Source organism: Podarcis filfolensis (genome assembly GCF_964270895.1).
Source record: "Podarcis filfolensis genome assembly, chromosome: 8".
NCBI classification, from domain to species: Eukaryota; Metazoa; Chordata; class Lepidosauria; order Squamata; family Lacertidae; genus Podarcis; species Podarcis filfolensis.
The window spans coordinates 5,242,703-5,256,656 of NC_139611.1; the positions used below are offsets into that span (position 1 = coordinate 5,242,703).

Consider the following 13,954-nt stretch of genomic DNA (forward strand, 5'->3'; position numbering starts at 1 on the left):
GAGGGAGAGGCCGCTGAAGAGTCTTCAACATGCTCTTCAAGGGAGTATCTGAAAGAGGGTTTTCTCCACCTCCTCTCCTTCTTTCGTAAGAATGCAGCATCATTCGATGAAACCCACCAACAAGAGGTATATGCAGTGATGGACAAAGAAAGTGCATAGTTAATGGATGGAACTCATGGCCACAATATATCATGTTGGCTTCTAGTTTGGATAGCTGTAGAAGGGGATTAGATAAAATTGATGGTGGAGGAGCATTTACTAGCTGTTGTAGTGGATAGGATATGCTTTAACAGATGGCCTACATGTCAAGAGATGCAAAAATTGTAAAAAGAGACTGTGAAAGGATATTGTTAAGAGAATCTGCTTCTTCATACTGTCTTGTGAATGTGTCAGTCCTGTTTGTGCCTTGCTCAACACTGCTCTGCTTTTAGGCCCTTGTGGAGAGGGGCCAGGGAAAAGCTCTCGCTGACTTCTTAGGGTCTGCGATGTTCCAGCCCTCCTCTTGCAAGGCAGCAGCACTGGAGTCCAAGTCCTGGGACCATGATATGTCTACACTCTAAATGTTTGCATTTCATTTTCAGCTCCAAGAATGAAAAATGTATACATGGACAGCTTTGTTTAACATGAAACATATACCGCCCTGTGTCCATCCCTGCCACAGAGGGGGACTGAGATTAAAACCAGACATTTTCCTTTCCTTTTTCTGCTTCTTTGTTTCCACTGCTCAATAGTACGAATGGCAAGCACCATGCTATGAGCTGATGGCATAAAGAATGGGAGCAGCAGCAGCAGCAAAGCACACTGGGTCACTGAGTGAAGCCAAATGCAGTAGGTGTTGCCCTGTAACGTCTCGCCCATTTAGCTTCAACAGGCAGAGACGAATTCCATTCACAGAAACAACAAAAAAAGCTAGGCTAAAAACAACGCACCACTTTAGACCCAAAGCATCTAAATCTCATGATGGATACTTCTTCACGCAGCGCATAGTTAACCAATGGAACTCACTGCCACAGGGGGCAGTGATAGCTACTATATTGGATGACTTTTTAAAAGGATTAGACAAATTCATGGAGAAGGAGGCTATCAGGAACTCCTAGGCGTGATGGCTATGCTCTACCTCCACAGTCAGGGGCAGCAACACTTCTGAATATCAGTTGCAGAAAGCCATGGGATGGGAGACGGTTCTTGTGCTCATTTTCTGCTCTCTGGATTCCCACGGGCATCTGGTTGGCCGCTGTGAGAACAGGATGCTGGACTAGATGGGTCCTTGGCTTGATCCAGCAGGAATCTAGCCATTGCTAAGCTTGCAACTCGTTCCAAGGAGGTTTGCAAAAGAAAACTTTCCGCTGGGTTGCCTGGTGCTGTTTCCACTGTGCACATTTTGCTCAAGATCATTTCTCACAACTTTCCTCGTATGTTTCTTCGCTTAAAATAATAATAATCAAGCAATGTTATTTTTTTGGAATGCATCCTAATAGGCCAGATAAACAATGCTTGTCATTAGCTCCATGGATGGAAAGGGCGGCTGTCAAACCATTCTGAACCTCATTATTTCCTCCACGCTGATGGGAAAATGTGTAAGTTCCACTGTAATTGTTCCTTGGGGGTTACAGCTGAGCATCTGCGTTTCCTCTCCAGCTTCACCCTCAATAATAATCAAACATTCTTCAGTTATTCTTACATTCCTCTTTCCTCCAACATTTCAGATCCTTTGGGTTAATTAAAGTCCAGGGTGAGAACCAAATTTTTCCAAATGGATCCAACATTACTTTTCTCATCACCAGATATTTCCATGAGAATTATGGCATTTGGAGTGATGCTTTCACAGAATCATAGAATTGGAAGGGGCTGCCAAGGTTCATCTAGTCCAACCCTCTGCACAGCAGGAATCACGGGTAAAGAATCCCTAGGAGATGGCCATCCAAGCTCTGTTTAAGGACTTCAAATGAAGCAGAACCCACCACCTTCTGAGACAGTCCATTCCACAGTCTAACAGTTCTTACCATCAGAAAGTTCTTCCTAAGATTTAGCCAGAATCACTATTCTTGTCATTTGAATCCATTGGTTCTGGTCCTTTCCCCCGGGAGCAGCAAAAAACAAGTTGGCTCCATCTTCCCTGGGACAGCCCTTCACATATTTGAAGATGGCTATCCTTTCACTTTTCAGTCTTCAGGCTAAACATCCCCATGTCCCTCAACCGATCCTCATAAGGCTTGGTTTCCAGACCCCTGATCCTCTTTGTTGTCTTCCTCTGCACACCTTTCAACTTGTCAATATCCTTCTCAAACTGGACACAGGACTCCAAATGAGGTCTGACCAAGGCAGAACCTTGTTTAGTCATTTAGTCGTGTCCAACTCTTCGTGACCCCCTGGACCAGAGAACGCCAGGCACTCCTGTCTTCCACTTCCTCCCGCAGTTTGATCAAACTCATGCTGGTAGCTTCGAGAACACTGTCCAACCATCTCGTCCTCTGTCGTCCCCTTCTGCTTGTGCCCTCCATCTTTCCCAACATCAGGGTCTTTTCCAGGGAGTCTTCTCTTCTCATGAGGTGGCCAAAGTATTGGAGCCTCAGCTTCAGGATCTGTCCTTCCAGTGAGCACTCAGGGCTGATTTCCTTCAGTGATCATGCAGCCCAAGAAAGTAAAATCTCTCACTGCCTCCATTTCTTCCCCTTCTATTTGCCAGGAGGTGATGGGACCAGTGGCCATGATCAGAATAGAGCAGGACTATTATTTCCCTTGATCTTGACACTCTACTTTTTTTGATGCAGCCTAGAATTGCATTGCCCATTTCTGCTGCTGCATCACACTGTTGACTCATGTTAAGCTTGTGATCTACTAAGACCCCTTTTCACACCCCCAACCTGTATTTGTGGATCAGGTTAGTCCTGTCTCAGTGCAGAGCCTTACATTTATCCCTCTTGAAATTTCATTACATTACTTTCTTCCCACCATGTCCTTGTCTTGTCTGGAGTGTGCAAATGATGTTCCCTTGGTTGGTCATTGTGAGGACAGGATGCTGGACTAGATGGGCCACTGGCCTGATCCAGGAAGCTCTTCTTATGTTCTTGGGACTCCCCAGCACAAGTTGTGTCCCTGGCAGGGTTGCAGGTTGCTCACTCCTGCTCCGCTGCAATTCCGCTCCCAGCTAACAGCAGAAAAGCAGAATCTCAGTAGTTCAGTTGAAGGGAACTCTGGTCTGCACATGCTGGAGAAGAATGAGGTTGAAATGGGGAGGCATTGGAATGTGCCACTAGGACACTCCATGCTGCAAACCAACATCCCAAAAGAATGAGCCAAGTTGCAAGAGCTACAACTAAGTGATGGTGCCCTCCAGTCTAATGGGAGGCGGCTTTCTTCCACTACCACCCTCACCTAGCTGCTAGGTATGAGAACAATATCCAGAGAGTGTGTGCTGAGCTGGAAGCAACCTGGAAACAGGAGACACAGAGACATGCTTAATCTGTGCAGGGTCCAAAGCTGTGACTCATAGCGAGGCAATATCTGTTGGGGTGCTAATGCTGTGAGCCCCTTCTTCCTATGCTCATCTTCTATAGATGTGTAAATAAAACCATATAGCCTAAAGACACCGCAGTCTCCATTGACCTTCATTCCAAGGAAAAAAGGTAAAGGTAAAGGACCCCTGACAGTTAAGTCCAGTTGCGAACGACTCTGGGGTTGCAGCGTTCATCTCACTTTACAGGCCGAGGGAGCCGGCGTTTGTCCGCTTCTGCAGACAGTTTTTCTGGGTCATGTGGCCAGCATGACTAAGCCGCTTCCGGCAAAACCAGAGCAGCACACGGAAATGCCGTTTACCTTCCCGCCGGAGTGGTACCTATTTATCTACTTGCACTTTGACGTGCTTTGGAATTGCTAGGTTGGCAGGAGCAGGGACCGAGCAACGGGAGCTTACCCCGTTGCGGGGATTCGAACCGGTGACCTTCTGATCGGCAAGCCCTAGGCTCAGTGGTCTAGACCACAGCGCCCCCAAACCCTGAATAAGCACCTTGAACCACTGAAGTCTCTCACTGCTCAGAGATTGGGATGCCACGTAACAATACTTAAATTGTTCCCTACATTTAAAAAGAAGAGAAACCGCTGTCAAGTAGAAAAGTAGGATTGTAAGGAATGCAGTGAATTAGGCTAGAAGCTCCCTTCCTGATGTGCTAAAAACAGCATCCCCCTCCCCACCCTCTTGGAGTCTGAAGTGGCACAGGCCAAACTGCCAGCTCAGGAGTCTAACATCTCATTCGGTTGCATGTCCGGATGGGGCCCCTGTCTCTCATTGCTCCACCTGCGTATGACACCTGCTGAAATGAAAGATGGAGGAGATTTCTGCCTGAGCCAGAACACACACACACTAAAATCTCACTTACTGTCTAACTGACCTCGGTTTGACATCACCACATTTACTGTAAATTGGAGTGATGAGCCCAATCTTTCATCCTTTCTTCGACAGAACACACTGGAGAATCATCAACAATGATGCATCTGGAAACTATGTTTATCGATGAGCATTTGCCAGGAAGACCATTTGGTCCAGAAAAATCCATGGCACTCCTCCACTGAAGTCGGTGAATTTAATTATCCCCAGCCCCCAAATGACGCTGGCCATTTATCTCGCCTGGAGCACAGCTGGGTGGGAACGGTTTCCGTTTAAATTAAAACACATGCTTTACTCAAACACACCTATCAGGAGGGCAACCTGTTCTGGGACCCACTTTCTAAGGGTGGATACACACAGGGTATCAGTATCTGGGCTAAAACAAAAAAACAAGGAAGAAATCAGACATTCTGCACCCAGTTCTCCTTGCCCAGAAAACTCCCCCCTCCCGCTTCCTGCATAAAAATGAGCAAAAAATTATGATTTATTCTATTTTATTATTCAATAGCATTTATGTTTTGTGTGATTCTGGCTGCAATCCTGTGGAAAATTACCTAGAATTAAGTCTCACTGAATTCAGTGGGACTTACTTCTGAGTAGAAGTCATAGGGTTGTGCTGTCACTCAGTGGCGTAGCGTGGGGGGTGCAGGGGGGGCCAGCCGCACCGGGCACAACATCTGGGGGTTAGGGCAAATCCACGGGTTAGGGGGCGCAAATCCACGGGTTAGGGGGCGCAAATTACTTGCCTTGCCCCGGGTGCTGACAACCCACGCTACGCCACTGCTGTCACTCTGCTTTTCATAGAACTGTAGAATTTGAAGGGACCCAAAGGATCATTGAGTCTGACCCCCTGCAAATGCAGGAATCACATCTTTTGCAAAGAGTTGTGCTGGGCACAGAAGCAACTTGCTTCCTGGCCCCCAAACATCAGAAGAAGCTGATTCCTCTGCCCCTCCATCTCCATGCATATTGTGAAGGTTACCCCCCCCCTCTCTCTCTCTCGTGGTTTGAATACTCAAAAGCGTTATAGAAACACACTGGGAAGAATTTAACACTAAGATGATCATTCTGTCAGCTAGGGTTGCCGTATTTCAAAAATGCAAAATCTGATAATACACAACAAAACCGGACACCGGATTTTCCCGGACACAGTTTCCGATGGCCCAGACATATGGGAACCCTAGTAAGCATGGGCATTCCAACTTGGCAGACAAAATCTCCTCCCACCCCCCACCCCCCGTGCTGTTCTGGGGGTGCACCTGACCCCCTCCCAAGTAAATTGGGAAGGGGGGAGAGAGGAAAGCCCCATTGCACAAGCAGAAGGCTTTGTACAGTTTCCACTGACGGGACTTCTGAGGTGAATCCCACTCATTATTTGTTATCAACAACAATATAATCAACACCAACATTTCTTTATTATTTATTGTATTACGTTTGTATTCCCCCCCTCCTCCAAGGATATCAAGGTGATAGTACATAGCCCCCCTCCCCATTTTCTCCTCACACCCCTGTAAGGTCAGTTAGGCTGAGAGGGAATGACCGGCCATCAGGTCATCTAGCGAGTGGCCGAGGAGGGATTTGAACCTGGGTCCTAACCTGGCCCTCTAAGCACTGTACCACCCTGGCTCATCATCACAGGCATTGCCCAGCACTTTCATGCCTCCTGTTCTAATCATGAGGTCTAGAAACATGCTTAAAAATCTGTATCCCAAACTCAGTGCCACATTTTGTGCCTTTTTCTGTGCTCCTAAGGAACTGCACACTGGGACGTGGGTGGCGCTGTGGGTTAAACCACAGAACCTAGGACTTGCCGATCAGAAGGTCGACAGTTCGAATCCCCATGACGGGATGAGCTCCCATTGCTCTGTCCCTGCTCCTGCCAACCTAGCAGTTCGAAAGCATGTCAAAGTGCAAGTAGATAAATAGGTACCGCTCTGGCAGGAAGGTAAACGGCGTTTCCGTGCGCTGCTCTGGTTCGCCAGAAGCGGCTTAGTCATGCTGGCCACATGACCCGGAAGCTGTACGCTGGCTCCCTCGGCCAATAAAGCGAGATGAGCGCCACAACCCCAGAGTCGGTCACGACTGGACCTAATGGTCAGGGGTCCCCTTACCTTTTAAGGAACTGCACAGCAAACAGATTTCTGGAGAAGTGCAACAACTTACTAAACAGTAACTCACCATGGTGTCTGCCCAGATACTACTCCAAGTCCAACTTGGTGCCCATCAGAAGTTTTAGACAACCGCCAGCTGTGCTTGTTGTGGCTGATGGCACTTATTTTTTAAATAATCTGGAAGGCCCCAGGTTGGGGATACCTGCCCTAGGCCTTCTGCAGATACCTCAGTCTTGGGTCCTTGGCTGCTGCCTGCCTGTGCATCCTGGCCCATGCTCCCTAGGGTATTAATCTGATAGGCATGCCAAGATGGGGGCACACCACAGCTCCTAAGATTAATTTGAAAGCGGGATCACTTCCGACACAGTACACAAACACAGTTTTGTTGCTGTTGTTCCATTGCTGCTTCTGGCCCAAAACACCCTTCCAAATTTCAGCCCCCTGCCACACACACACACACACCATGAGTGGCTAACACCCCTTCAAAATACCTTCAACTCTCCAAGGGAGACTGCAACTCTCTTGCTACAATAGCTCCCCTCCCTGGCTGCCTGGCTGCTTCTGGGCAAAATTCAAAATGCTGGTTATGGCCTATAAAGCCCAACATGGCTTAGATTCATGTATTTTATCTGTGTTGTTTTAATTCGTGTAAGCCACCTTGAATCCCAGTCTGGGGGAAAGACAGGATATAATTTTTAAATTTCTGTAAATTTCTATAAATATATTTTTTAAACCCCAATAAAATCAAGGAAAAATTACAACGTAGAATCTAAAACATACCATTTGTTTTCCCCAAAACAGGTTAAAATTCTCATCAGCTTTCCAAGCATCTGGGTAGGCTTCTCTAAACAAGCAGGAGCCAGAAATAATACAGTGCTTGATCTCAACAGGCAGGAAGTACCAATGTTTAGGGACGCGGGTGGCGCTGTGGGTTAAACCACAGAGCCTAGGGCTTGCCGATCAGAAGGTCAGCAGTTTGAATCCCCGCAACAGGGTGAGCTCCCATTGCTCCGTCCCTGCTCCTGCCAACCTAGCAGTTCTAAAGCACGTCAAATAGGTACCGCTCCGACGGGAAGGTAAACGGTGTTCCCGTGCGCTGCTCTGGTTCGCCCGAAGTGGCTTAGTCATGCTGGCCACATGCTGGCCGGCTCCCTTGGCCAATAAAGCGAGATGAGTGCCGCAACCCCAGAGTCGGTCACGACTAGACCTAATGGTTAGGGGTCCCTTTACCTTTACCTTACCAAAGTTTAGGTACTGCCAAATGAAACGTTTGCATTCTTACAAATGCAGAATCGGTATTGCCGTATGTGGCACCTATAATAGTGCCAATTCCAATCAAAAAGCTCGAAAAGGTACAGCTCAGATGCAGGCTGGCCACCCCACCCGCTGACAGCCCAGGAATGTGCCCAGGCCCAAGTAGCAGTGGGGCTGGAAAACAGCTTCTGGGGCTGAGCCCTGCTTCATATTGTGCCCCAGATGTAGAGATCGAGTTCCAGCTTTGACCTCCCAGGACACAAACTGGGGCACCTGAGATGGGAGGAAAGCAAGATCCCTGGCTCTGTACAAAACACTTGGCAGAGCAGATGCAGGTTTCTGGTGTGAGCTGTTTCCTTGCTGCTTGAATCATTGGCCCATCAGCACAGAGGAGCTGCTAAAGAGGGAAGAGATCCCAGTGTGGGCAGGAGGAAACTTACCACGGTGCAGCAGAGCGGCCAGAACCACCACAACAGAGCCAGCGCCAGCAAAAGGAACAGGATCAGCAGAGCAATAGCCAGGATCGTACCATCAGACTGTAGAGGAGAAGGCAGAAGAGAGCAAGATCAGTGTGGGAACAGAGGACTGGGAGATTATGGATGGTGGCCCGGGACCTGGGAGACCTGAGTTCAAATCCCCACTGGGTGACTTTGGCTGAGTCACTGCCTCTCAGCCTAATCTACACCACAGAGTTGTTGTGGGGATGAAATGAAATGAAATAGTCAAAGGCCTGGAAACGATGCCTTATGAGGAACGGCTAAGGGAGCTGGGCATGTTTAGCCTGGAGAAGAGGAGGTTAAGGGGTGATATGATAGCCATGTTCAAATATATAAAAGGATGTCACATAGAGGAGGGAGAAAGGTTGTTTTCTGCTGCTCCAGAGAAGCGGACACGGAGCAATGGTTCCAAACTACAAGAAAGAAGATTCCACCTAAACATTAGGAAGAACTTCCTGACAGTAAGAGCTGTTCGACAGTGGAATTTGCTGCCAAGGAGTGTGGTGGAGTCTCCTTCTTTGGAGGTCTTTAAGCAGAGGCTTGACAACCATATGTCAGGAGTGCTCTGATGGGGTTTCCTGCTTGGCAGGGGGTTGGACTCGATGGCCCTTGTGGTCTCTTCCAACTCTATGATTCTATGATTCTATGATTCTATGATTCTATGAGCTGGGGGAGAACCACCTGTGCCACCTTGAGCTCCTTGGAGAAAAAGTTGGGTTAGAAATGCAATAAATAAAGCAATCTCTGTTGCACCACAAAGCTTACTTAAGGGAATCACCCACCCCCAAACCTACATCACAAGGGTGTTGTGAAGGTAAAGGTGTAGAAGAAACCACCTGTAGCGATTTGAGTTTTTTGGAGGGAGGCTGGATAAAATAATAAAAGCAACAAAGGCTACTGCAAGTAGAAAGTAGAAGCCCCTCTCCTCACTCTCATGGACACTCCTGCTTCACAGATATGCAGGTGTTTAGCCTGTAAAAAAGACCAAAAGGAGATATGAAAGCCATCTTCAAACAGCTGGTGGGCCTCTGCATGAAAGATGGAGCAAGTTTGTTCTCTGCTGCTTCAAAGGGGAGGACTCGAACCAACCGATTCAAGCTACAGCGGTACCTCGGGTTACATAGGCTTCAGGTTACATATGCTTCAGGATACAGACTCCACTAACCCAGAAATAGTGCTTCAGGTTAAGAACTTTGCTTCAGGATAAGAACAGAAATCGGGCTCTGGCAGCGCAGCGGCAGCAGGAGGCCCCATTAGCTAAAGTGGTGCTTCAGGTTAAGAACAGTTTCAGGTTAAGTACGGACCTCTGGAATGAATTAAGTATTTAACCCAAGGTACCACTGTATAAGGAGATTCCATCTACCTAAGAAAATGGTGCAATTTGCTTTCTTGCAAGTTTTTAAACAGAAGTTGGACGGCCATCTGTCAGGGATTTTTTGCTGTGATTCCTGTACTGTGGGGGTTGGACTAGATGATAGATGACTCTTGGGGTCCCTTCCATCTCTACAATTCTATGATTACATGGAAAATTGAGTGCTTTGCAACTCCAGGATGCAGCACTGAATTGGTCTGAGCATCAGAAGACACAGAAATGCATGGAACTCTGAGCTAGAGAGAGGCTGAGGCTCATCCACAACAAATTGAACTTTCCCTTCATTTATCAGCCTAAGAACTCAGGGCCCCCAAGACACTTTATTTGCTAAATATCAGCTGCATTCCAACAATGCTCTAAGTTATGGTTAGGACCTGAGGATCATGAACCAGTGCTATGCTCATGCACCCTCTCCTCCTGTTACACACGGTCAAACCATAGTTTGCTGTTGCACCTTTTGCAGCAAAGCAGGGCTTGATCAAACCAGAGTGTGCACCTTCAAATCAGAACTGCAAAACAGGATCACAAACCTGCCTTGAGAACTTGGTTTGCAATTGCAAACGGCACTTTGCTCAAACTGGGACGTAAACTGTTCAGGTGTGCCGATGGGGAGGAAGGAGCAGGCAAAAACAGAGTTTGTTCCATCCCCAAATCATTGTGTGTAGGTTCATCTGAAGGCAGCCCCCATTTCTGGAGTGCCTCACCCCGGCTGTTTCTCCAAGTCAGGAAAATGCTCTTCGAATGAATTATATCACGTTGCTTTCAAATTTAATCTCAAGTATAGACTATTCGCTTCCAGAGACCAGCTAATATTTCTGAGCCATTCCTCACTGGTGTCATCAGGCTTTTGGGATAAGCAAGCACAGACAAAATTAGGTTTGGCCAGAGTTCAGCTCAGCGGCTTTGGTTTTAAAGAGCCAGACAGTTAAAATAACAAAAGTGGGGGCGTGGGGGTGGCAGAATGGCCACATAGGGAGGCTGCTTCTGACCTAAGGTTGCAATCAAGAGCTTTGCTGATCCTGGCGTGTTGAGGAGGTGGGGGTTTCGGTGTAGGTTCAGACATGCACACATGTCGATAGCTCAGCACTTGAGGACTGGCCAGCAAACACACCAGGCTCTTGAGTCAGAGCACCAATCTCTCTAGCTCAGCAGCAGAGACCGGCTACAGTTCTCCAGAGCCTTGGGCAGAAAGGCCTCTGCTAAAGCTGGAAACTGGAATCTTTTGTGTGCTGAGTGTGTGTTCTGCCACCGCGCATGTAGTCACACACTGACAAGCATTGCATTGGAGGCAGTGTAAGAAACCCTGAGCTGTTCCTCCTCTTTTTCTAAGGAGCTGATAAATTTAAAGATACTACAGCACCAGGAAGTCCTCTGAGTCTTGGCGAGTCTGCGTCTGAAGCATTTCATGTGACTTTGGGCTATCCCAGAGGTATTTAAGTTCTACCTGTGGTGCTCGATCTGTGGTAGCACATTCACACATGCAAGGAATCACTCTTCACATGAGACTGCAGTCAATGGACGGTGGACATGCATGCATACATGCATGCATGTATGAATGAATGAATGAATGAATGAATGAATGGAGAAAGCTGAGTCAGGCGATTCCTCCCTCCCAGTACATCTTCAGTTAGTGCTTAGGAAGATTACACCACCACCTGAATCCCTGGAGAGTATGGAAAATGCTAATGTAGAAAGTCTAGCAGTCTGACCCGGGAATAAGGCAGCTTCCGATGTTCATCCAGGCATGAGACATTCTGCCATGCAAAGAATGTTCTCTTCCCTGACCCAGGGCCCCTCCCCAAGATTTTAGATGTATTGTTTATCCGTTCAGTTCCTTGCAAGATTCTCCACCCCCAGAACCAGAGATCAAGAGCCTAGCTTCTCTGTCTGTGCAGTCCTTGACTAGAAAAAGCAGGATGTGCTGCGTTGTAGCTTAATAAAATAACAATGTAGGACCTTCTAATCTGTTACCTAGTCTGAACCCTAAAGCTCTATTCTGCTGGAACTGACAGGTCTTGCTCAAGAAGAATCAGGCAAGAGTAACCTTTTAGATTCCTTGAAAATATCAGTAAGCATGTGCACAGGCAGTGTGATCCAGTGGTAGACATAGGTTGCGCTTGCACATAATGCTAAACCAAGGTTTGTTTCTTCAAGAGTTGTCTCACCAATCAGCAAACAAACCATAAAGCAGTTTTTGCCAATCTGGTTGGAGACACAATTCCCACCAGACCCAGCATCGTAGGGGCACATGGGATGGGGCTGGTGAGATCCACTAAAACCTGATTTATTTCTCCACACCATGCCTAATTTAACCAACTTCTATCATGTCACCTCTTCCTTGCCTTTTCTCTCTCAACGAAAAGGTCCCAGACGCTGTGTCCTTTCCTCATGGGGGAGGCGCTCCACCCCCTTGATCAGGTTTTTTAAAAATACTTTTGCTTTAAATTTCAATAGACCCCTGCAAAGATGACTCGGCAAAAGAGAAGATAATAAACTTCTTAACTAAACAGATGAAGCAAAGGCTTTTGCCAGCTAAAAGTGCCTGATTCTGGCGTTGTCTCCTTTAAACAGTTTTGGGAGGAAAGAAGCTTGCTGGGTTTTTATCAGTGCTGGATAAGGACCACTCTGGCCCTTCTTCAGCTCATTTGGCCAGCAAACACCTGCCAAGATCTCTCTCCTATCTCGCTCAATCTACTTTTCTCTAGGCTAAACACATGCAATGCCTTAAGCCTTTTCTTCTAGGTTGTTTATCATCCTTGTAGATCTCCTGGGCATTCCCCCACAGCTTATCAACACTCCCCTTGAACGCTGTTGCTCAGAAGTGAATATGCAGGAGAGAATCCAGGTGAGGATGGCTGGTCCCATCTCTGCCCAGGTCTTTTCAAGAGCATCTTGACCCTTAAGCAGAGGAGATGTAGAGCTTGAGCAACTTTTGGTTATCAAATGAGAATGTAGCCCAGGGAAGGAGGCCAGAGGCTCCACAATTGTTTTCAATTAAATGCAGAATGGGCTCAAATGCAGCAAACAGCAGTAGGAAACCTTTACTCCAGCTTTGAAAAGATCTTGCTCATTAATTAATGTCTAAAGTCTTGTTGCTGTAAAATAAATATTAAAGAACATTTTCTATTGATTTTTTTTAAAACCACGGCTGCTATTTTTAGACATTTGGAACCGTCAGAAACAACCCTACTGCGATACTGTACCACATCTGCTCATGTCTGCAAGGCATACCATGTTGCCAGATGTTTTAAAGCAGCCTTCCCCAACCTGGTGCTCTCCAGATGTTTTGGCTGAGGCTGATGAAAGCTGCAGCAGAAAACAACTGGAAGGTATCAGGTTGGGGGAGGCTAAGTTAACATTATGCAGCTTGATGGTATTGGAATTACTTTAAACCAGTGATGGCCAAACTTGGCCCTCCAGCTGTTTTGGGACTACAACTCCCATCATCCCTCGCTAACAGGACCAGTGGTCAAGGATGATGGGAACTGTAGTCCCAAAACAGCTGGAGGGCCAAGTTTGGCCATCACTGCTCTAAATCATGAACTCTTCACTCAGGGAAAACTTGTCAACTAAGGTAGTTTCACCCTTACGAAGGTTAAACAGGACTAGAGTGAGCAACATTCACAACTTTCCAAATGTTGCCTGCACAAACATGGCAGACAACCTGATCCTGTTCTTATCTTTTTTAAAAAAGAAGGTACGTTTGCATGTGTTTAGATGGCAGGTTTTCAGCCCATTTAAAGGAGGCTGGATTAATTAATTGCCTACTGTAGTGCACTAATCAATTACATTTGGGGTCAGGATACAGTCTGGAGGCAACCTTGCTGAAACTAAGGAGGCCTGGCTCCGGTTACTGCCTAGGAAGAACGTGTAACTTATTTCTTTTATTAAAGTACATTTGTTAGATAACTTAGAATTTAACAAACAAAAAGCTAACATTAAGGAAAGGACAAGGGACGTGGGTGGCGCTGTGGGTTAAACCACAGAGCCTAGGACTTGCCGATCAGAAGGTTGGCGGTTCGAATCCCCGTGACGGGGTGAGCTCCCATTGCTCGGTCCCTGCTCCTGCCCACCTAGCAGTTCAAAAGCACATCCAAGTAGATAAATAGGTACCGCCCCGGCGAGAAGGTAAACGGTGTTTCCGTGCTCTGCTCTGGTTCGCCAGAAGCGGCTTAGTCATGCTGGCCACATGACCCGGAAGCTGTACGCCAGCTCCCTCCACCAATAAAGCGAGATGAGCGCCGCAATCCCAGAGTCGGCCACGACTGGACCTAATGGTCAGGGGTCCCTTTACCTTTAAGGAAAGGACACCTGAAGACTTCAGAGGCTGGCACGA

The 13,954-nt window shown here is 47.2% G+C and overlaps 1 protein-coding gene across 1 annotated transcript in view; it reads right to left on the reverse strand.

Annotated features, from left to right (window-relative positions):
- The window catches only part of ANTXR1 (ANTXR cell adhesion molecule 1), a 133,017-nt gene that overhangs the window by 49,517 nt on the left and 69,546 nt on the right, over positions 1 to 13,954 (reverse strand). Inside the window, exon 13 of the mRNA XM_083629474.1 lies at positions 8,190 to 8,285. Within this exon, the coding sequence (XP_083485600.1) occupies positions 8,190 to 8,285 (96 nt within the window). The remainder of the gene's footprint in view (positions 1 to 8,189; positions 8,286 to 13,954) is intronic.